The 25391-nt window shown below is 43.0% G+C and overlaps 2 protein-coding genes across 2 annotated transcripts in view; one reads left to right on the top strand and one right to left on the bottom strand.

Moving 5' to 3' along the window:
• The window catches only part of Col4a4 (collagen type IV alpha 4 chain), a 121775-nt gene extending 112203 nt beyond the window's left edge, over positions 1–9572 (bottom strand). Inside the window, exon 1 of the mRNA XM_038339472.1 lies at positions 9459–9572. The gene's annotated coding sequence lies outside the window, so the exon portion shown is untranslated. The remainder of the gene's footprint in view (positions 1–9458) is intronic.
• A 404-nt stretch (positions 9573–9976) lies between these two features.
• The window catches only part of Col4a3 (collagen type IV alpha 3 chain), a 131707-nt gene continuing 116292 nt past the window's right edge, over positions 9977–25391 (top strand). The window contains 1 exon segment of the mRNA XM_038339473.1: positions 9977–10238. Coding sequence (XP_038195401.1) covers positions 10152–10238 — 87 coding nt within the window. The 5' untranslated portion in view covers positions 9977–10151.

Here is a 25391-nt window from a genome sequence, read left to right as displayed (position 1 = left end):
AGATAGATAGATAGATAGATAGATAGAATGTAATACTTTTTAAAATTAGAATTTATTCCCACTAATACTTCTGAAAACATGGAAGCATTGCGTGTTCATGGGGAGCCATGTGTTAGTATACACATGCATTATGTGATGTTAAACCAAGAACTCTCTCTCCTCAAACATTTTCTCGTTGATCATCTCTTTATGTTGAAGATGTACAAAAGACATTGTTGTGGTATCTCTAAATATACAGGGTATCTCTAAATATACAGCCACTGAGAATTTGACCCTCACCCACTGGCCAGCCTCTTCCCATCCCATTCTCTCTCGACTTTCCCAGCTCCCCTCCTTCTGTCCTCAGCTCCTAGAAACCCATATACGAATGGCATAGAGCATGATGCGAGTCTCTCTGTTTGGCCTATTTTACTTGCCATTATGAGCTCCATCCAGTCCCATTGATTTCATTTATTTAAGCTGATTCTACTCCAAGACACACCCCCTCAAAAAGAAAAAAAAAAAACTGACAACATGGTTTATTTGAGTTCCTTAGCAAAAACATTTAACCTTGTTCCACACAAGATTTTTCATGTGGGTCATGAGTCTGTGTGGTCCGAAGACCCTCGGAATGTGGCTGCAGCTTCATGTTCTCTGAAAGGGAAAAACTTGTCAACTACTCAAGTAAATTCTTGAGAACTACTCTAAATTCCAGCTGGAACAGAACGCCCCTGGCCTGGAGCCAGCCCACCCCACCTCTCCTACCCGGTAGTCCTGGATCTAGTGTCTGAACGCTGCAGTCCTTAGATGACACTGGAATTAGGTCTGTTCAGCCAGAGACAAGTGCATCCTACCTCAGCTCGCCCACTATTCTGGCAACATGGGCATCTATTATCGCTTCCTGTGTGAGGTCTACCCCCCAATATTAACAGAAAACTTGACAGGAACCATAAAAATGCCACCTCTAGGAACAGTACCTCTAGGTACTATTCTAAGCATGCACAGCTAACTTTCAAAATCAGACTGGCCTCGGACCTCCAAGCTCTGAGTGGCATCCTTAGTTTAGAACGCTCTCAAATGTGCCACTGAAAGTTCTAGACTCCAGCTTTTCTGCATCTATGTGTTTTCTTCCTGCCCATGGAAATATGCTTATCTCAGCTCTCTGGACCTTCCAGACTTTTGAGACCTGCCAGTGGAATGAGATTCCTTCGATAACATCAGTTGATTCCTTGGGCCGGGCCATTCTCCCAAGGGCAGTGGGAAGATGGCTCCCCAAGTGGAAAGCCTCTGTGGTTCCTGTGAAGAGTCTCCTTCCCCGCATGCCGACCTTACATCCAAATAGTTAGGGGATGAGAGTTAGGAAGGTTAGGATTCAGATATTCACTACCACTGCACGGCCAATTCATTAAGTAATTAAAACAGATGTACAGTTAGTGTAGCCCTGTGCAAGGCCATATTTCCTAGGAGCTCAAGATTTCTCAGTACAGAAAATTAATATCTGAGGGGTCCAAATGAGTCTGAAACAGTACCCTGTGCAGTGCCTGGCTCAATAACTGTTCCTTCCCCCCATCCCTTCCTCTCTTCCTTCTTTACTCCCTAATTAGTAATAGAAACAAGAAAAAAATTCCCAACATGTTGGAGAAGATTATAGATATAGAAAGTTAGGCTAGCCCAAAATAAGAGATGATTTGATCTAAAAGGGAAAGGATATTGTAGTTTTTAGGTGGGGGAGGCAGGTAGCTAGCTAACTAGTTAGTAAGAGATGAGATGGGATGAGATATTGTTAGTTAGTTAGTTGGTTGGTTAGTTAGTTAGTTAGTTAGTTAGTCAGAAAGAAATGAGATATTGTTGTGACGGTCAGGGCTGATCTCAAACTCCTGAGATCATGTAATCCTCCTGTCTCTGCCTCCTACACAGTTGCATCTACGGGCTTATTTTGTGGGTGGGGCTTAAAAACCTTTCAAACATCAAAGAAAGGGAATCCTTCAGAAGGGTGACTCTTCAATTATTGTGGAAGAAGGAAGCATGCCATAGGAAAGTTCTAGGTAGGATTACAGTGGTAGCTCATGCTCACCCTGAAAATACAAAGAAAAGAGTTGGTAAAAGGCAGGGGGCCTCTCCATCCTCCCCCATCGTCTCCTGTTACTCTTTCCACCTCCTCTTCTTTCTTCTTCTCCCTCCACCTTTCCTTCCCTCCTCTTCCGTTTCTCCATCCCACAGCTCTCATCCTTCCCACTGTAACAAATAGCAGTGACCAGAGCAGCAGAGGCTAAATGCACAGAAGTTCTCAACCATGGCTCTGTGAAGACTTCATATCGTCTATGAAAATCTGTGAGTGAGTTTCAGGAAATTGATCTCTGGAAGGAAAGAGTTCTGGAACACAGAAAACCAGTTAGCAATGGACTGGATAGGACCACAAAGATAGCCTGTTCCCTGTGGTTTCCAAAAAGACCGAGTTCTCGTTGAGTCTTTTGCATTTGGAATTCAAGTCTAGAAATGTGAATGTTTTAGAGGTCAAAGGGGCACTCTCTAAACAAGATGGAGAGGAGGGCAATGTTTAAGTGTTTAAGCCAAAAGAAAGATTTCATAAAACGTGTCCAAATGGACACTAATATTAGGCAGAAATGCTGAGGTGGAGTACAATGACCATCTCTGGGACAGTAAGAAAGCTTTTTCCTGGGGAAGAGAAACTGCGCTCGTGCAAGGTCTTCTCTTTCCTGGGAACTTCATCATGTCTCTATTTTTGTGGCTACACTCTGTCTTCTGCACTGCCTCTAAGTCATCCTGGCTTCCTGTAGGAGTTCATCCCAGGGAACTAGAATCTCCTTACATGTTTCTTCCTTTAGAACAAGACCCGGAACAGCACTCCACATTGACCAGCTCAGCCACTCAGGAATATAACGAGACTCAAGGGAATTGCTCAAACCTGGATTTCAAGGATGGAGAACTAGAGAAAAGAGTTTGCCGCTAAGACTGATGACTGAACTTAATCTCTGGAATCCACATGGTGGAAGAAGAGAACCCTTAGTAACTTGTCCTCTGACCTCCACACAGGTACTTCAGCACACTCTCTCCCCAATAAATAAATGTAAAAAAATATAAAAAATTAAACTCTGGGCTTCAGAGTCAGGGCCTTTCTGTAGTTCCCTGTGCATCTTAGCAACACATACAGTATGGACCACCACAACGGTCATCACTGAGTAGAGCCAAGGGCAGGATCCATGTATGTATAAAGTTATCCCGTGGACAGCATGGCCCAAATAATTAGCAGCTGAAAATATCATGAGAAAACAGTTGCATGATTAAAATTAAAGTCAACTTGATCTCTTATTATGAATTTGGAAATAAAGGACTTAGAAAAAGCTCAGACAACAAAGCTAGAAAGCAGTCTATATTACACATTTACAATAAAAATAAATAATGTAAGAACAAAATCTTAAATCTAGTTTATATATAAAACAAGAATAAAAAATGGTCTGTAAATTAAAATCACTAAATATAATAAATCATTGAAATATGAGGGTAACTTTAAAGAAATTTAGTTGGCATGGATAAGGTATTTATTTTTGGTATCATCATCATATATTTCGTATGATACATAAATATCTATGGTTATTAACCCAAGAACTATTTACCTGGCTCTTGTTTGTGCTAATGCGTGCTTACACATAATGTAGAAAAAAAAAGAATTGATTTACTGAAGTAATTGTACGTTACCGTTTCTCTACCTTTTACTGCTGTTATATTTTACAGTTTTTTTCCATACGCATGTGGTACATGTATGCACGTGTATGCATGTTTGTGTGTATGGGGGGAACATTTGCAGGCCCAAGGTTGATATTGGGTCTCTGTCCTACAAATGGGAGCAGGATCCCTTACTGAATCAGAGCTCAGCGTTTTGAAGTTGTAGCTAAGCTGCTCACTAGTTCTCATACTCACTTCTGGCATGCTGAGAGTGCAACGGACCGCCACCTTCACTGAATTTTATGTGGGTTCTAGAGATCCAGACTCCAGTCCTCATGCTTACATGGCAAACATTTTACCCAGCTGAGCCCTCTTCTGGCCTTGTGTGCAATTTTAAATGGCTACTCTGACAGTAGCATCGAAGGTGGATTTCAGAGAACTTACAAGAGAAGAAACCAGCCAGAAGACAACTGTAGACGCTGGATAATAACACTGAACACCAGGGCAGAAATTCTGGCCTTAAAACAGCAGCAGAGAAGTTAGGGGCAAGAACTGGCACAAGCTAGTTGTGACTCTGAGATTTTAAAACCACCTGAGAGCCTAACTGATAATAAGAGAAAGGTCTCGGGAAATAGACAAGACAAAGAGGAGAGTTGGAGAAATCAGAGCAGGAGCCATGGACAGTCTACTCCATATAGCTCCTCAAAAGCAGAAAGCAAGTGCTTGTGTGTGCACTAGAGGCCATGGAAGTTTCTGGACTCTGGAAGAAGTAGATCTGAGGGTGAATGTTATGTGAACTTGATAATCATCTATTTACAAAGCAGGGAGGACAGAACCACAAAAGGACATCCTTCCTAAAACTGGTGAAGCAGACGCACTTATTTTAAAACCAGGGCTAGAGATAATGAGCAAAAAACTAAACACTTGCTGACAAGAATGGGGACCTGAGCCTGAGTTCAAATCCCTAGCACCCTGGCATAGCTGGATGTCAATCTGTAGAAGAGTGAGAATAGATTCACATCGACTGCCATGTACAAAACTCAAGTCCAAAGGTATCAAAGACCTCAACATAAAGCTAACCACACTGAACCTCATAGAAGAGAAAGTGGGAAGTACACTTGAATGCATTGGCACAGGAAACCACTTCCTGCACATAACCCCAGTAGCACAGACACTGAAAGCAAAAATGAATAAATGGGACATCCTGAAACTGGGAAGGTTCTGTAAAGCAAAGGTTATGGTAAACAAGACAAAATGGCAGCCTACAGAATGGTGAAAGAGCTTCACTAACCCCACATCAGACAGGGGTCTGATCTCCAAAATATACAGAGAACTCAAAAAATTGGTCATCAAAAGAACAAATAATCCAATAAAAATAAGGTACAGACCTAAACAGAGAACTCTCAACAGAGGAATCTAAAATGGCTGAAAGACACTTAAGAAAATGCTCAACATCTCCAGTAATCAGAGAAATGAAAATCAGAACAATTGTGAGACTCCATCTTACACCTGTCAGAATGGCCAAGATCAAAAACCCTGATGACAACTTATGCTGGAGAGGATGTGGGATAACTCCTCCATTACTGGTGGGAATGCAAGATGGTACAGCCCCTTTGGATGTCAGTGTGGCGATTCCTCAGAAAACTAAAAAACAGCCTTCTTCAAGACCCAGAAATACCACTTTTGGGTATATATCCAAAGGATGCTCAATCATGCCACAAGGACACGTGTTCAGCTATGTTCATAGCAGCATTGTTTGTTATAGCCAGAACCTGGAAACAACCTAAATGCCCCTTGACCAAAGAATGGATAAGGAAAATGTGGTACATTTATGCAATGGAGTACTACACAGCAGAAAAAAATAATGACATCTTGAAATTTGCGGGCAAATGGATGGATCTAGAAAACATCATATTGAGCGAGGTAACCCAGACCCAGAATATATGTTCTCACTCTTGAGTGGCTTTTAGACATACAGCAAAGAAAAAACAGCCTACAATTCCCAATCCCAGACAACTTAGACAACAAAGAGGACCCTAAGAGAAACATACATGGATTTAACGTACATGGGAAGTAGAAATAGACAAGATCTCCTGAGTAAATTGGGAGCATGGGAATTATGGGAGAGGATAGAAGAAGAGGGGAAAAGAAGGAAGGGGAGCTGAGAAAAATATATGGCTCAATAAAAACAATAAAAAAACAAATCCCTAGCACACATGTAAAAAGCCAGGTTGGATGTATCCACCTGCAGCCCCAGTATTATTTGATCAGAAACAGAACTGCTGGGGCTTGCTGGCCTCCAACCTACCTCTAGGGTCAGTGAAAACCCTTTATCAAGGGTATAAAACTAAACATGATAGAGCAGGACTTCTGGCATCTTCCTTTGGCCTTACAATACAGACATGAGCACCTGCACATATCTGAGTGTATACACAAAGCACACACACACACACAACCAGGAGCAGACTCATCCCCAAGTGACAAGTGTCTGTAAGCCCAGCACTAGAGAGTCATGGGCAGTAGGATAATGAGTTCAAATGCCAGCTTGAGCTACATGCAAGACTGTCTGAGAGAGAGAGAGAGAGACAGAGAGACAGAGACAGACAGAGAGAGACAGAGAGACAGAGAGAGAATAGAAGGGTGGGGGAAGGAAACAAAAGGGAAAGAATGGAGGGATGGAAGGAGAGAGGAAGGAGGAAGGCAGAGTGGGAGAAGAGGAGAAAGGGAGAGACATAAACATAAACGAGAAAGAAGCAGGACTGGAGAGGTGTCTCAGCAGTGAAAAGCACTGACTGCTCTTGCATGAAGACTGGGTTTTGGTTCCCAGCACCTACACGACATCCATAGCTGTCTGTTGAAACCAGATCCATGGGATCCAGCACTCTCTTCTGGCCTCCACAGTCTCCAAGTACATGTGTAGTTCTGGGCCTTGCCAGCCTCCTGCATGGCCCCAGGTTCGGTGAGAGACCCTGCCTTAAGAGAACATGGCTGGACATATAGAGCAGGACAAATGGTATCTTCCTCTGGCATCAGAATATAGACGTGTGCACCTACACACATCTGGCCCCATGCACGCACACACTGGCATCTTCCTCTGGCTTCAGAATATAGACATATGCATGTGCACACATCTGCCTGCATGCACGCACACACTCAGAAAAATACTCAAACAGACAAACCTTTTAAAAATAAAACAAAATAGCAAGCTAGAGGCAGACTAAATAATTATATAAAGCTTGCCAAAGGGATTGAGAGTTGGATTCAAAATCTTCACCTATTATCAAGTGTTTCGAAAAAAACTTGTACAAAAAGAACCATCTTCTTTCCTTTCCCTTTGCTTTTCACATTTAAGACGTAAACTATGAGTCACTAGTTCTCTTGGTTTTATTTTTTTTTAATTCACGTGCACTGGTTGAGTTTGGGTTAATTACACCATAGGTGATCGTAGGCGACAATGTAGCCAAGTGTGTGTGGCGGAGAGACGAGGAATGCGTGCTTTAATCTGGCTTTCAAACAAGCCACTTCTCCGTGTCTCACCTGCAAGGGAATCGGCTAGAGATCTTGGATCTTGGACAATTACGTTCTGATTCGCTGAGTCTTCGTAACTGCTGAGACTCCAGTTTATAACAGCTCCTGGTTATGCCAAAGCTTCTGGTCTTAGGAAGGCAGGATTCGAGGTGCCTTGAAAGCACCTTGACCTGGGCTCAGTATGATACTGCGCTTGGTTCTTGTTCATTAGCACTGAACTCAGAAGAACATTCGCTGCACCGTGCCACCATGGTCCATCTCCATTCTCATCAGTTCCACCTGCTTTCCTTTATGCGACTCCAGTCAGAATGCAACATGTGGTAGTTTCATGGAGATCTCGGACGAGAGACTTCTGATGGCTTATCAGATTCCTACAACTCCCCAAGACTGGTACCATGATTAGTCTGATGTTATAGAGGGTAAGAGTCCACCCTGGAGAAGTTAATCCACACCAGTAAGTACAGAAGGATTCAGAATCCAGTGGGTAGACCAGATGCCAGGCTCTCAAGCATCTGCCTCCTCCTTCCTGATTTGTGTCCCATTCTCTTCTGCTGCTGCATCAAAAGCATCATCAGGTGACTGCTTTACCCTACAATGCTCATAAAGCTCAGGGTGTTTTTCCATCAAAACTCCAGGGATCTGGGCTGAGGGTGCAGCTCAGCGAGTAAATTATCCACTGTGGAAGTGTGAGAACCTGAGCCTGGATCCCTAGGATGCATGAAGAGCCTCACGCATATATCTGTAATCACAACACTCCTAAAGCCAGACAAGAGATGTAGATGGAAGAATCCCTGGAAGTGGAGATGCCAGAAGAACAAGAGGCCTTGTCCTAAGCAAGGTGGAAGGTGGGGACTCACACTCAAGGTTGCCTGCACACACACTCTGTGGCTTTTGGTCACCCACGCAAGAATATGCACACACATGAACATGCACACGCGAATACATCACACATAGAGAGAAGGTGATAAAGAAGCTACAGGACCCTTGAGCACTGTCTCTTCATCAGCAGAGTCCCTGCCGCCCTCCCCACCAGGATGGCAGACATTTCCTCAAGAACTTTCCGGAAGTCATTATGGGGCCAATTATATTTATGATCTGAGCACAGACTCGCCTTATTATTATTATTATTCTACCAAAGAGACCCTAATTCTGTGCAGCTAACGAAAATGACTGTGGTCATTCAATGTATCATAAACTAATAATAGTAACAATAAATAATGTGATAAAATAGTGACTACAAAGCAGGTTTGCACAAAGAATCTGCAAGAGGCTATGGCGCGTACCCCGTAAGTTTATTCTGCAGAGACTCCGATATAATTGGCTTGGAGTTCACTGAGTATTGGAACTTGGAGCTGTTTCTCAGCAGAGTCTAATGTCACAGTTGTGCATCATGGAAGCGTCCCCCATTTTTATCTACAATTTGAAGGGGAGGGGAAATGGAATTCAGATGAACTGGGATAAGAAAACGGTGTCATCTGAATGTCCACCGGTTCTTCATGGAAGCTGGGCCTTTCCTGAGCTCATGAACATCAGTTAATAGGCCACCGACGTGCTAGCCGCTGAGCTTGCTCTCACTGATACGCTCATGGCGTTTAGATGGTTATCCCAAGACCTTGTTCTCAGTTACCACTGGGAGCATGCTATAGCTGTTTAACGGGTGTGCTGTAGAGCTAATTCAACAATACCTAATTCACCAAGAATACTACCTGTCTGTTAGGACAACTCTCCGTTATCACTGTGACGATTGTAGCCAAGTAAAACCGTCTGATTCGACTGTAACCTGTGCATTTTACACGGCTCACTTCATTCAATGTTGTCTGCAGCACGAAAAAGTATAGAAGCCTGCTCCAACAGGGTGCCCTTCCGAGCTAGAGGTGGCATTTGCTTCCAAGGCCCTCCCAGGCGGGGACACCCTGGACCAGAGCTGGCTCTTGTTTTCTCCCCCGTTTCCGCAGATAAGGTTTAGCCTGAAAAGGAGTTCAACCCAGAGAATAGGATGAGCTTTCTCTTTCCCCTCAGCTGCCTCTTGCTCTTGGCATTTTGGAATGCCAATACTGCCAGGACAGTAACTCGAGCCTCCAAATTAATCAAAAACACACAGCGCCCAGTTCAAGCCCTGGCAGAGAAGCCTGGGAGCCAAGCAAGCTCTCCTCTGCTGACCCCAAGGCCACAACTGCTCCATCCACCACCCTTTAGACGCCGGCAAAGCTTCTGTTCCCAGGCTGGTGCCCCGGTGTTGGGGCAGTGCCTGCCTGTGGGCGGCTTACCTGGGCGAACAAGGAACTGCAGGCTAGCAGACAGATTTGATACGCGCCTGACCGTTGCGGCTGGAGGGAATCTACCCGGGACCGTGTTCCTTTCCACTGCCTGTTCAGCGTCAAATCTATGCAGTGGCTGTGAGTTGAAGGCCGTCAGCAGATGTGCAGCCGCGGGAGCTGCCAGCAAACCTGGCCCCAGAGTCGCAGACTCCCGCGCGCCTCCAGCTTAATCTGGGCAGGGCTGCTGGCCACTCCCTCCACCCTGTGCAGCCACCTCCCTACCGCACACCCCTAAATTCCTCACCCGCTAGGCACCAGAGTCCCAGGAGCGCAGGGAATCACCTCTTTCACCCTGATCCTGGATCGGCGCCCACCTGCCTGCTCTGAGGGTGTCCAACCCTTCCTCACTTCCTGGGCCCGATGCCCGGTTGAAGGGACAGTGCCTGGGGAACTGGGAGGGGGGACGAGGGCGGGACCTAGGCCACTTCTTCCCTCCCTTAGAGTCACAGTCAAAAGCTTGGGTGAGGACAAGCAGACCGCGGTGGGTCGAGCCCTACAAAACTCGCCCCAGTAGTTCAGCAAGCAAGGCGAGCTTCCCAGCGGCGCCTCCCGAATCAGTGCCCCTCGCGGTACACGGAGGCCTGAAAGTTCGTGGGTCCCGTGGATCGCTGGACACACTGGGACTCAGGACCAACGCCCATCATGCACTCAGAGAGTGCTCCAAGGTTCCGGGTACTCCTGCTTCCTATCCTGCTGCTGCTCCTGGCCACACCGCCTGTGGTTAGCAAGGTGAGTGACTGAAGAGGCTGAGCCACCCCACTGCTGCTCGTACCTATCCTGGGAGGAACAAGCCAGTCCCACTCACTAGGGCTCCGTAGGGTCACTATTTGGAGGGTTGCTCAGCCGCGGATTCCTCCTGAGTTCAGCGATGGCAGTGCACACGGGGTGGGTGGGAGGGAAGTGGGGCAGCCCCGGGAAACAGGTGGAATGTGCAGTGCTGGTAGAAGCGAGGAGCCAACCAGCTTTTCAGGACCCCAGGGATCCCAGATGGAGGAGAACGCTTGCAGAGACTGCTAAATGGAGACCAATAGATAGGTTTAGATGGGTGTATGACAGGGAAGGATATAAGGTAATTAATCGATTATAAATATGTTATATGAGATAGGCAGGTGATGATAAATAGAATGATGATAGGTAAATGGATAATGCATGGATAATAGATGAGTTCGGTAATAGATGATGGATGGGTAGACAGATCGATGATAATGGCCAGGGTACTGGACTGTGATGTCAGGCTGATGAATGAATAGGTCGTGTGGTTGGCTCGAAGTGCCCAAGCCTGGGAGGAGACACCTCCTTGGAGTCTCAACACTGCTCCTTCCTAAACCAGACCTCATCTAGACTGACTTCGCTGAAGCTCCGTGTTCCTTCGGCACTCTCTGGAAACAAAAGCCATCACTGGGAAAAAAATCAAGACCTAGAACTTATATTAGGATGACTTGATTTCTCTTTGGAATTTGGGTGACCCCGTGCTCATGTGCTACTTCATAATCTTGGTTCTTTACCACTAAAGATAAAAATCTCAAAACTGTGAGACTTGTTTTGGCTTGATTTTAACTTGTGAAACAGAAATTTAACTTTTCAGATGCTTGATGTTATTTTTATATGTCAAAGTTAATTTGGGTACAGTAAGTTTTGTTCCCTATGTTGAGCAGGTGTCTTAAGTCCGACATGACTGAGAGGAATTGTAGATGGTCCCAGAGCGACTTATCTGTTACCCGAGAACACTTGAAGGGCCTATGACTGCTCGCAATCCAATTGTTTTCATCCCGCTTACATTCTAAGTGAGGCATTTCAGGCATCACCGCAAAGCTAACACTCCTCTGGACCCCATCCCGCTAGATTTCCGTTTTCCAACAAATACCCAGACTCGCCTTTTCTGTGGTGTTTATTTCCGTTATTTGTGTGCTTACATACACAGCTGCAGACCATGGCAAACTTGCTCTTGTAGACCAGGATGGCCTCGAACTCACAGAGATCCATCTGCCTCTGCCTCCCGAGTGCTGGGATTAAAGGTGTGTGCCACCACTGCCCGGCCATAGTTGTGTTTCTAAAGGACCGTTTCCAAGCTTTAAATGTGTCCTTTTGTAACCTATACATCTACCTGCACCTGCGGCTAAGATCAACATCTTTTTACCTTTCCACTTTGTTGCATGGTTTTTAACAATGTGCTAAAGCTAATTGATCTGGTCTCTCACCATTCAGTCACATGAAGATGACTTGGCCTTTCTATGCCTGAATTCTAAAAGATTTTTGTGATCTATGCAATGTGCTCTAGCAATAGCACATTTTTCAAGGGTAGTGAGATGACCCAGTGTATAAAAACTGACAACAAAATTTCAATTCCCAACAGCATAAGAGAACCAGCTTTTGGTTCTCTTACTGGGTCCTGTCCCTGCCCTCCCCCTGCCCCCATGAATAAATGAATAAATAAATAAGTAGCAAACCAAGACTGGCTAAGCTAGGTGACTAACTGCTGCTGGGTAGGATGGCTGCAACTTGTACAAACTGGTGCGGACTATCTAAGAGCTTTAGCAGAAATAGAAACCAGTGCTTTCCGAAAGTCTAAAGGAAGTGCATGCTATACAGAGGCCTGGGAACACTCGAGAGCGGTAAGAATAACAATCTTTCTGGACTGAAAAGAAAAACAGAGAGAGTGTGAAGGGACATCCCCTTGGAAGAAACACCCTTGAAAGGTGGGGCCCTGGGACAGGAGAGACTGCACAATGTTTAAGAGCAGTTGTTGCGGGCTGGAGAGGTGCCTCAGTGGTTAAGAGCACCGCCTGCTCTTCCAAAGGTCCTGAGTTCAATTCCCAGCAACCACATGGTGGCTCACAACCATCTGTAATGAGATCTGGCGTCCTCTTCTGGTAGGCGGGCATACATGGAGGCAGAATGTTGTATACATAATAAATAAATAAATCTTTAAAAAAAAAAAAGAGCAGTTGTTGCTCGTGCACAGGATCTGGGTTGGATTCCCACTCGGAGGTTTACAACCGACTATAACTCAAGTCCCAGGGGATCCAATGCCCTCTTCTGGCCTCCATGGATAGCATGCTCACACACAGCCAAATACATGCATGCAGAGAGAGCACACATAAAATAAAATGAGTAAATCTAATTTTTAAAATGTGGTGCTCCGTGACCATAGATCCTCCAGGTATATGCCATGTGCAATTATGTTGTGATATTCTGCTTCATTTTACATGTGAAATGATTTTTGTTTGGAGTTTAGGAACATCAAAACATTGCAATTCAAGTTAAAGACTATCACAGTGAATCCATCTTTTGTGTTTCTGTTGAAGTTTGAGGTGAGCCTTTGTTAAAAGCATTCAAAGCTGTTGCTTGCATTGCAACTGCTGAAGGAGAGAGAAGAGGTGCCCCTGAGATTATAAAATGGCCTCCCCTATTGTAAAGAAAAGTGATGTCAAGTTAACTGATACCTGGGTGAGGTGACATGTGCCAACATGACTGAACCCACAAGCCAACTGTGACCTTGAGCAGGCCAGGAGGCTACCCTGAATCTCAATCTTTTCATCTGTGATGTGGGAGCTTCGACCTCTCTCCAGTAGCAGCCAGCAGCTCAAGAGGCGAGGCAGTGGGGGAGGGGATGCTCTTTAAGCACATCTGACTGTTGACCTGATGTGCCACCATCTTTAGGAGAGAAGTTAGGAATCTCATTTTAATCACAAATGAATTACATCAATATTAGCAACTGATTTAGATTTTACTCAAAACCGAATAGCAAGCAGGAAACAAAAACAAACAAAATCGTGGTGGGTCAAACACTGTGTAACTGAGAGCTATATCCAGTCTTTGGACCAGAATGTGCATAATCTCTGTGCTGTTAGCTGAGGGCCAGAATGTGCATAATCTCTGTGCTGTTAGCTGAGGTCTCCAGTTGTACTTTAGCACTTCCTCAAACAGGAAGCCAGCAGTAGTGCTGACCCTGCATGCCCTGCCTCTCTCAGCCAAGGTGAAACAGCCTGCCCACACAGTTTGTCCCCAAGTACCCAGGGAGAAGGAAGGGCTTTGCTGCTTGGCTGAGAAGCCAGGTGCTCCCTAGCTGTTCACCTTACCTTTAGGCTGAGAGCTAGCTGTCTTCTGGCCAGTTCACCCATTTTAAACGAGCAACCCCAGGCCAGGCAATAGGTAAGGAATGTATGCCCATCTCTGCTCCCTGGATAAGGCAAAAGTCTCCAGCTAAATTAGCATAGTCTTAAATTCCAGGAAGAAGTGCAAGAAGCAGACAGCATATGAAGAAGCTTTCTCATCTGAATTCATTTTCAAACCCAAAAACTTCAGTTGGATTAGTTAGCACTTCAAACAAACAAAAAATAATGTAATAGTGCAAATTTATGTATCCTGAGGCTAAGCAAATATTAATAAAATTAATAAAATAAAAATCTCAAATTCCCTGTGTTAGGGGAAAAAATACAAAATGTCCTAATACTTAACTATTTGACTTTCTTCCAGTCCAGGAGATTGCGTACGTCATTCTCATGAAAGATTTTGTGTTTATACTCCACACAAGTGAGTGGTGTGTGTGTGTGTGTGTGTGGGTGTGGGTGTGTGTGTGTGTGTGGTCCTCTTAAAAACAAATATTACTGTTTGCGGTTTTCCAAATGTAGTAGTTTCATATTGTACACTTACTTTCTTTAATCATTGACTATTAAGTCATTGGATTTCATCCATCTTGACATACATTTTTTTTGTAGAAATACCTGTTTTATAGCATTCTATAATATAAAGCAGGTTGTTTTTTTTTTTTTTTTGTGGTCCGTTCAACAACCTAAGCCTGTCTTCACACTTTTATTTTACAATGTTGCAATACACGCCTCTGTACGTGTAACATTGTGACAGCTAGAAGTTGAACTGCTGGGTGCTCATAGCAAACTCGGTATTGATACATTAATCTACAATGAAGACACATCCTTTTCCCTTCATCGGCTGTAAAAGTTGGTGTGCTTGGATGTTAAAAAGCTTGAAGAGAGACCTTGCTTTAATTAGTAATCTTCATACTTGCCTGCCCCTCTATACTTCCCTCACCGTGAATTGTGTGGACCACTTTCTGCTTGTTCATCTACTACAAACATTGCCTCTCTTCTGCTAAATATTCAGAAGCAATGTTTGTATTTGGATACCAAGCTTGTGTTCTTTCAACGTATTACGGGAAGGCGACCCTAATCTTTGGCTTACGTTTTCATTTAGTTCTTGGTGTCTTAATGAACAACACTTCATCTAACATAACTTCAAAGTGACCCATGGAACTTTAGCGTTTTGTCTTCTGCACCTTGTCAAAGAAATTCTTCCTTGGGATTATAAAAACATCACTCAATATTTCTTCATCTAAAAAAAAAGAGTCTTACGGTTTAAATTCTCTTTCTTGAACTGTCTTCAGCTTATAGTATATGAATTCATTTTTATCCGTAGGGATAACGAATTATCCTGTATTCTTTCAGTAGAGCATTTTTTTTCTTTGCTTTGCAGTTACATCTGTAAACATGCAAAGTATCCACTGTTCCTTTGTGCTGTTTTCTTTTGTTTTATTCTCTATGGCCGCTTTCTTTGTTTTCAAAAGACATCTTCTAGAGTGAGCCCCCAAGCAGAGCAGTCAGGCATGCTGTCATTATTTTCTTTAAAACTGCCACTGCCAATCCTCTAGGCTCCTCTCCCTAAGGTCTGTCAAAGTTCTATCAAAAATCCCTGTTGGATGCTGATATGCATCCCATGTAGTGTATAGGTTATGCTGCTGCATGCACAGGTGCCTGTCTCAAACAGATCCTACCGACTGTGAAACTTTAATGTGAGCCCAGCAACCTTCTTGAATTTTCTTATTATTTCTAGTACTTTATGCATTTAGATTTCATGTGTAGCTGATATGTTATCAGTGAATAATAACTTTATTTCTTTCTAATTTTTATATATTATATATTTTGCCCCCTCTCTCTCTCTCATGTTTGTGTGTGTGTTTGTGTGTTGGGAGAAGGGATTCCTGCACATGTGTATGAGGCCAGAGGTCATCACTGGGTATATTCCCCAATCTCTCTCCACTGCGTTTTTGAGACAGGCTCTCTCTCTCTCTCTCTCTCTCTCTCTCTCTCTCTCTCTCTCTCTCTCTCTCTCTCTCTCTGATCTTGAAACTCACCAGCTAGCTAAACTGGATGGCTAGCAAGCCCCAAGGATGGTTCTGTTTCGTCTTCCTCAGTGTTGGGATTGCATTGGCATATGTGAGTCAAACTCCTGGGCTCATGTCCTCCACTGACTGAGAGATCTTCCCGGCCCTTCGTTTTCTTTTTAATACTGAGCTGACTACAATCAGCACTTTGGTCTTGTCTCATTATTGGATTATAGGGAATGCTTCAAACATTTCATAATGCAATATCTGATATGTAGCTTTAAGACAGTCTGTCAGATTAAAGAGTTTCTTTCCCTCACAAATCTTAGAGTTTCTGATTTGCTAAATGAATCTGTATTAATGTTATGACCGATTTTGTATATGTTTTAGGAAAGCTTCACAGTCTGCAGCCAGCCAGTGTAGTAAGTCAATGTAGTTTGAATGTCAAACCATTCTTCCTTGCTTGCATCACTATGTGATAAGCTATTAAATGGTCACAGTGCCTTTTCCTAAAACACATTCATCACTAAAGATGGCACAGGCATGGGAGACCACATTAACAGATGTAGAGTGGGGCTGCTCACCGGTTAGCATCTATGTAATGGCCATGCTGGTCAAGGAACAAAACCTCACCAGGACCTCCCATCTCTCTTCCACGACTCCTTCCTTCTTCCTTGAAAGACACTAAAATTGATTTCAACTATTCACTTCCTTCACTTTCTTAAGACTTTTATTGTCGAAGTGCTTATCCGGGTCCTCACTTGCACTTTGCCTGGGCTGAAATTTCTGAATATAGATTCACAAGATGTATCTTTCTTTGGGTTTCTCTCGTTTCATTCCGAATTTTCATTGGGATTGATCTCTCGGTGACTGTGATGGAGTTTCATCTTCATCACTGCACAATGATCTGTTATATGAATAAAAATAGTATTTCCAACTGTAAGCGGCTTCCAGCTGGAGGCCATTACAAGCGATGTTACCATATAATACGAGTTTCTGCAGTATTTTTTGAGTATTTTTTGTTTCTTTAATATTTAAGTATTTTATGTTCCTGGTGCCGCTATACACCATGCATTTTAAACGTTTTAGTAATCTTCCTATTAAAGACACAATAAAACCTAATTGGGTTTGGCATTTTGATATTGAGCTAGCAATTTGAAAAGTACAAATACATTTAATGCAATTTTTCTGCCTTAACTGCATTTTAAAAATCAATTAATAGTGTTTTATTGTCAGCAATCTCAAAATATTTAAAATATTTACTGTGGCAGCTATGCTGTGTGGATTACTGAAATATTTCTTAATTCTCAAATATGTTACATTTTTACTGCTTATAATTTTGATAAACTGTGGTATCAGTTATAGACTCATTTTTTGAATTTTTTTGTTAGTCAAACTTTTTGATCATGTCATTAAAATGTTCTATATGAGGCAGGGTCTCACTGTGTAGCCCAGGCTGGTCTGTAACTCTGCTCTCTCAACTTCTGGAGTGCCCATACGTGTACATCACCAACCTCAGACCACTGTTCCTTAATAACCCCCTTCTCGTTTTCTCTAAACTCTAAACTCGATGCTCTCATTAGACATTTGCTGGTCCTTAGGATGTTTCCTCCTAGTTCTCTTACTCTTTAATAATTATTATGCTCCTTCATTTATTTTGTGTCTTTATGTCTATGCACACAAGCCACGGCATGCCTGTGGAAGTCAGAAGGCAAAATGCAGGAGCCAGTTTTCCCCTTTGGCATGTGGGGCCCAGATATCCCATTTGAGTTGCCTGGTTTGGTGGCAAGTTCCTTTCTCACTGAGTCCTCTCGTTGACCACTGACTTCTATGCGAATCAAATATTCTTGGCCTCCTCGAGTCTGCATCTTGACCTCTAACTTCTCAACATCCAGCCCCTTTCAGCATTACGCGGGCTTGTCTGGATGATTTCCCCTGGCTTTATCTCACCACTTCCCCTTTGCACCTCAAAGTTCATGGCTTCCATGCCTTTGGAGCCAATCCTTCTCCTGTGTGAAATGGGGTTGCCAGAATAAATTCTCTTCTGCCCACAAAGCCCCACAGAGACCTTCTGCACAGTCCAGTGGGATCCATTATCATTTAAATCATGCTTTCTCACACGCTACTTCTTGAGAGATCCAGGCCAAGCCACTCCTTCAATTTTAATCTCCTTTTGCCCTCCACACTGGACTCTAAAACTTTCTTAAGTGCATCATTGAGTTCTTTAATTTTCTCTTCAGCTGTTTATAACTTACAAATGATTTTTTTTCCTCAACTGTATTTCTCAGTAATAAGCATGACCTCAAATCATGTGAGGCCCATTACAACCCAGGCTTATTAATCACCAGCTTTAATTTTTGCCTTAGCTACTCACCTTAAAATAAGGGTGGTAACAGGTTTGAACCTTGAGATTTGATGAAGCATGGATGATTTAATATACACACTTTCATTGGCAGGTTTGCAGTCATTCTCTCTATGTTAACTGGAACATTGATACTCATTATAACTTGCTTTCAATGACTACTTGAGTCTCCAAGTGCTACGCATTTCTATTCTTTTTTTCTTTCCAGTAATTCCTTTTGCTGCCTCTTGAGCACTCGCCAGATACCTACTCCACACCGCCCTTCTCTTGTTCTGCATTTCATGGTCCAGCTTCTATTTGCCAACTCTCTCATAAAGAGATGGTAAGAGGAGAGAAATATGGGGGGAGAGTCGCCTCTCCCATCACTCAACCTGTCTACCCAGGAGTCTCTCCAGAGTTAAATGTTTGTGTCCCCCCTTAAAACCATATGCTGAAACCTACTCCCAGGGAGATGGCATTGGAAGATGGGGCCATTGAGAAGAGATTTATTTATGAGGAAAGAATCTCATGAATACTATGCATGTCCTTAAAAAAAAGCAGACAGAGGAGGCACGCCTACCTTACAATGTATAAAGACTTCCAGTGCCTTCTTCAAGGGAACAAGGAGGGCATCCCCAGACACTGGATCCATTACTATCTTCATGTCTAGCTTCTTCGTCTCCAAACTGTGGGCAATAAATCTCTATTATTTACAAATTACCAAGACCAAGGCATTTTAGCAAGTTTGTCCCAATAAACTAAGAAGGTAACAAACAAGTTTCTTTTCATGCTCCCAGGGTCACCTCCCGGCAAATCCTTCTGCTGTTTTTCCCAAACATATTATGTTTCTATTTGATGAGGCAGGGGTCAAGATCAACACAGCAAGCACAGCCACCCACTTTTTCCTCCAGACAAGCCAAGAGTCCTTCTTGAGGACTTTCCTGAGGACAAGCACTTGGCTGTTTTTTGAGGATGATCCTAGGAAAAGCAGCAAGCTGAGAGAGATTTGCCTTCCTGCTTCCCCTCTAGCTTTGACTCTGTTTACCCGTCTGCAATCTGAACCTCCTGGCGCTAACACTAAGATGAGCTCTGTGAAACATTGCAATTGATTACGGACCCAGAAGCTTTAATCAGGGTGCTGGTCCAACTGCAGTGCCGTCTAGCTGGAGAACGCCCTGCATTCCTGCATCCCTTTGGAACCGACCCTACTTGTGCTGTGGCATTCAGCCAAGGAGCAAGCATCCATCATGGAGCTGAAGACTTCCAAAGCCCAGCGAAAACACTGTGTGTGGAGTATTTTTGCTCCACGAGGTTTATATCTGGCTTCCGCCAAAACTCTTAATCATAACATAGCTTTGCCGTAGCTCGTCTTCCTGACCTCTGCTTTCAGCTGAAGGGGGAAAGGAAGCTAAGATGATACTGTTTTCACAGAGCAGCCATCTTCCTGATTGTCCCTAGCACAGTGGCCGTGAATTTCTACCTAAGCGCTCAGACTCCATCGCTACAAACCTCAGCAGCCTGAAGGCTGTGGGGAGACTTTGAGATGAACGCAGGTGAATTCCCGAAGCCATGTTCAGTATGCAAGCTCCCCGGGCACACAGGGAGCTCATTTAACAGGTACATTCTGTAATCTGCCAAAACTGATAAAGAATAGGAAGTCTTAAAAGAGAAAGGTATGTGCTGGAGGAGAAAGTCATATTTGCAGTGTTCTCATGTTTTGCAGACTTCATTGGTCTGTGTATGTCTTAATCACCAGGGGCTGCTTTGACAAAATATCATACTTTTCATTAGTATTTATCTCTCATAGTTCTCAGAGATCCTAAGTCCCAGATCTGGGTACCAAATGACTAAATGATGGTAAGAGCCCCACTCTTGACTTGTGTGCTCATGTGGAAAGAGAAAGGTAGCTAGCTGTCTGTTGTCTTTCCACCAGGGAATTACTCCCATCTCAAGGACTTTGCCCTCATGACCTCATGGGAACTTAATTACCTCCAAACACCTAATCTTCAAACACTGCCACATCCCCGGTCATGGCTCTAATGCATACATTTTGGAGTGGGGATGTAAAGATTGTCCATAGTATCTTATACCTTGTCTGCAGGTTTCCTATGAATAGAGTGTGTCCCTGACCTTTGACCAACAACTTGACATAAATAAAAGCTACCAATGAAGTTTTGAAGGTGGTGAACCTTCTGTGGTGATCATAGTATATAACTTTAGCTCATAGTATAGAACATAGCTTCTATAAGAAAAATTCTCAGTGTTACCCATCCGTAGGAATTAGGACTATTTACTACAAAAGTCTCAGTGTGACAGAAAACAGTTTGGTCACCTTAGCATGAAGCATCAGACAGAGGCCTGACATTCCTGTGAGGTAATACACATTGATCTGTTAAGACAGGCTTTGCTGTGAGTTCCGAATTTATCACAGGAGATGTAATCACTGACTGTTGTCTTCCCAAAGCATCCGTGTCAATCTTTCCTTCTTCCCAGACTTCCCCCGGTGCATCTGCTAATTAAGGCTGCTGGCTTCAGGTGTTTGTTCTGGCCAAGACTGAACGGGGTTGCATTATCTCAGTAAGTTTCCACTTCACTCAGGTTCAGAACTGCAGATGCACCAACATCTGTGCATCTGTCACACAAGGGGAACATGATGCGAGCCATTACTTATGAGCCACATAAACCATGTTGCATTTTTTTCTAAGTTTTATTTAAATATTCAAGGAGACTTGTAAATTAGTTTTAACATATATCTCAATGTGTTTGTCATATTATCTAAATATAAAGTTGCTATAAAAACATTGATGAGATATTTTACAGTATTCTTCATATCATCTCTTCAAAAACTGAGAGTATTTTTGCATTCCTAGAATATATTAGTTAGGACACATTTCTATGTGTAGCCACTGTCCTGAGGAGTGACTTCTGTGTTCATTTTCTAGGGGATGGGGAGAAGGGCATTCTACAGATTATACTCATGGAGAACAGTGATTCCTTGTACGAGAAATAATTGCCAAAATGATAAATCTCATTTCTACCATTAATATAGTACCGGGGATTAAATTCTCCCATGAGTTCTGGGTGACATGATATTCAAACCCCAACATGAAGGGGTTTGCTCAGGGTTGTGCTTGGCTGATTATGGATAACAGTGTTTACACTTAACAAATTGGCTTTTTAAAAACACAAACAATTCAGCGCATTTATGTGGCTCCCACAACAGCTGTTTAACTACCCGAGACTGACAGGGTGGCTTAGGAGTTAGCCACATGTACAGTGGCAGGTTAAGATGTCCTTTTGTGCAGCTGGCATGTCACTCACTGCCTGTCTCTCCTCAGCCTCATTGGGAAGGATCTGAGGTTGCTGAGCATGGCACCAAGTCAGAAAGTATAAAACCCCAGTGCAGAGGTTAGAGAGGGTAAACGGCATCTTAGGAGCACAGAAGGATGGAGGATTCCTCTAGATTGTCATGGCTATTGTTCAGTCTAGCTCTCCTACTGTGTCCTGGATGCTAACATGATAACCATCATACACAGAGAGAAGTTTTAAAGCTCAGCTCATATACTATCAGACTAAAGAGAGCTAATAAGAGTGTTTCCACTGGGGCTGGAGAGAGGGCCCAGCAGTTAAGAACACTGGATGCTCTTCCAGAGGACTCAGGTTTGATTTTCTGCACCCACATGATGGCTCACAGTCATCTGTTGGCTCTAAAGGATCTGATTCCCTCTTCTGGCTTCTGCAGACACTAGGCACACATGAGGTGCACAGATATATACATGAGAAAAACACACACATAAAACTAAAATAAAAACTATTCTCATATGTCATGATATGGTATTGTATGTGTATTGTATGTGTATTGTATTGTACACATTTTGTGGATGTGTGGTTAAAGAATATTTTATTTTTTTCAGTTTTTTAATCATTGTAGTGTGAAAATGGTTTTAAAATGTGTAATTTTCAGAGATATTTATAATAAAAGACTGGGGATGTAGTTCAATAGTAGAGTTCTTACCTACCATGCTTAAAGCCCTTGATGTAACCCCAGCACTGGAACAAACAAGCAAATAGTTTTAGCCATAGATATGCTTCATCAATGTGGCAGCAGGGTAGGAAGTGTGCTGGCTAGTTTTATCAACTTGACACAAGCTAGAGTCATTGGAGAGGACGGAGCATCAAAAGAAAAAAATGCCTGGATTGTAGACAAGCCTGTAGGGCATTTTCCTAATTAGTGATTAATGGGGGAGGGCCCAGCCCATTGTGGGTTCTTTAAGAAATCAGGTTGAACAAGGCATAAGGACCAAGTCAGTAAGCAGCGCCCCTCCATGGCCTCTGCATCAGCTCCTGCCTCCAGGTTCCTGCCCTGATTGAGTTCCTGTCCTGACTTCTTTCAATGATAAACTAAGATGGATCAAGTGTAAGCTAAATAAATCCTTCCCTTCCCAACCTCCTTTGGGCATGGTGTTTCATCATAGCAACAGCAACCCTAACTAGGACAGAGAGTAAGTCAAGAACTTCCCATTTTTAATCCTTAAGATCTGCATTTCTTAATGAGAAGGTCTCTCCTGATTGGACTCTCAGACAAGCTATTCCACTGTTTAGAAAGGAGCTCGAGGGTGTTTGGAAACACTGGGGAGACTTGTCGTCGTAATGTAGACAAAACAGGTCACTGGAGTTTTTTTTTCCCATAGTGATATTTTTGTTGTTATGTGAACTTCCCAAGGAAAATGTTCCATAAGAAGGAAGCTGAAAGATCTGTCCTCTTCTCCCTTTGGATCAAATGACAACATTTGCATAGAGAATCAAAGTAACAAGGCTAGATGTTTGTTTTCTTTGTTTGACCAAGGGATAGTTTTATGCTGTTTGTTCATATATAATATTGAGAAAGCTGAAGAGTTTCAATGCTGAATTTCAAAATGATCTGGGTATGTTTTAAAATGGTGAAAAATAGTCTGTAGTCACATTTTCTAAAGATGGCATTGTTAATACGTTGGTTTCTTCCTTTCTAGACTTTCCCTTTGCCTACTTTTTTCATCCAATAGTAGACGGGTGCATATTTTTTATGTTGTTGATTATTACGAATACAATTTTCAAATTTCTACAGAAGACTTCACTGTAGGCTGATGTCATATATTATTGAAGGAAACTGTGCTACTGGACGTACTGTGTATTTCCAATTGTTTAGAAATAAAGGCTAAAGAAATAGCTCGATCGGTAACTATGCACTATGCAAGCTTGGGGACCCAAGCTCCAGCCCTGTAAACCACTTAGGAAGGCTAGGTGTGGGTGCATGTATCCTAGCACTAGCGACAAGATGGTGGTGCAGGCCTTTAATCCCAGCACTTGGGAAGCAGAGGCAGGTGGATCTCTGTGAGTTCAAGGCCAGCCTGGTCTACAAGACTTAGCTCTAGGACAGGCTCCAAAGCTTCCGAGAAACCCTGTCTCAAAAAACCAAAATAAATAAATAAAATAAAATCTAGCACTAGGAGAGCAGAGAAATACAGATTCTGGAGCCAATGAACCAACTACCCTAGGGTAATGGCCAAGCTACAGGTTAATGGAAAGACCCTATAGAACAAGTCAAGGTAAATGATATCTGAGGAACTACGTATAGGGTTCATCTGTAGGCAGAGGTCTGCTCATTCATTCCCTGGCTGCTCAGACTTGAAATAACCACACAGACACAATATTATTTAAACACTCATTGTCCAATAGCATAAGCGTATTTCTAGCTAGCTCTTATATCTTAAATTAACCCATTTCTATTAATCTGTTTATCTCCATGTGACTGTGGCTTACCAGCAGGGTTCCAGAGAGTCTGGTGGAGGTTACATGGCTTCTTGATGACTCTGTCTTCTTTCTTCCAGCATTCAGTTTAGTTTTCCTGCCTAGGTCTATTCTGCCCTGCCATAGGCCCAAGAAGTTTTTTATTAACCAATGGCATTCACAGTATACAGAGGGAAATCCTACATCATTCATCTATGGCCTCCATGTGCATGCACATATGCACATGGATACACACACGCACACACACACACACACACACACAGAGAAGGGGAGGACATGTAATGCTAAAACAGAATTGAAGATAAACTTTTACCAAAGTCATCTTTCAGTGATAATGATCTTTTAATAATGTACTTTCTTGTCAAATGTCCAACTCCATAGCATGCATTTCTGAGAGTCAGATAGCAAAGAAACATCATTTCTGCTTCTCAGATAAAAGTCTGATTCAAGAGCACTGCCAGTTAACAGAGGAAGCAAGTGTGTAATAGGGATATCTGAGAAGTCTTTCCAAATACTTGAAGAGAAATATCAGAAACTACCATATTTATTTGTTGCTTAAATAACTATGTGGTATTTCAGATAAAATTGAATTTTAAAAGGATTTGATTATCAAAATAAGTGATTCCTGACACCATCATTCCCTTTTAATGAAAATCATCAATCAGCTCCATTTATTTGCTGAAGTGTTATTTCTGTCGGCAGTGTAGAAATGCTTTAACCTGTATCCATGCCACTGTCCCACTCAACTCATTAAAGACAGGTGCCATATCTGTCTTGGTGATTCCAACTCTTAGATTCACAGTTGGTATTTCCGGCCTTCAGTGAGCTGCTGTGGGACTAGAACAATATTTAATTAAACACTAAAACCAAAATATCAATAAAGAATGACCAGTTCCTCAAATCCTTTGGCATTTGAAGATAACCATGGTTGTGAGGCAAAATGTTGAACAGGCCATTTATTAATTCAACAAGTCAAATACTTCCTCATGACTTTAGTGTGTGTCAGGTACATGGTGGGAACAAAGATAGATTTTTAAAATGTCCCAGCCCATCCCATCTCCCGCATCCTTATGGCGTATGTGCTTAAGAGATGGGCCTGAACAAGCACCCAGAAAACAAATCATACATCCCTTGAGAGAGTAAATATGGAGAAGTTAAACTCAAGTGGGGATTAGAAAGAAGAATCAAGCTAGGTAAACATAGAACTGGGTGGAAGAGCAGGAAGCAGCATGTTTCGTGCTGGAGCCAAAAGTGGGAAGATTTTACTGACCTGAAAATCAAAACTTATCTTCAAAGGAAGTACGCAGGGGCTAGAGGTGAGCTTGGGAAGCAGTAAGCAGCTTTTCTTGGCAGTACTTGCACCTCCTCCCCCAGCTTGCGCTCCAGCTCCAACACTTGTTAGTAGCTGACATACGTGTGGGCTGGGTCCTCTTTATTCGGCCACCCTAAGCAAACATAGATTCCACAGTCCCTTCCAAATTTTCTTTAATACTGGGGCCACATCATATCTGAAATCTCATGAAAGGAAGATCTCATGAGGGTCCCTACTCACAAGAAGCCTGCCCATGCATCCCGGGTTCCCACTCATAGGAAGCCTGCCCATGCATCCCGGGTTCCCACTCACAGGAAGCCTGCG

This window comes from Arvicola amphibius, chromosome 8 (genome assembly GCF_903992535.2).
Source record: "Arvicola amphibius chromosome 8, mArvAmp1.2, whole genome shotgun sequence".
NCBI classification, from domain to species: Eukaryota; Metazoa; Chordata; class Mammalia; order Rodentia; family Cricetidae; genus Arvicola; species Arvicola amphibius.
This window is presented reverse-complemented; position numbering and strand designations above follow the sequence as displayed.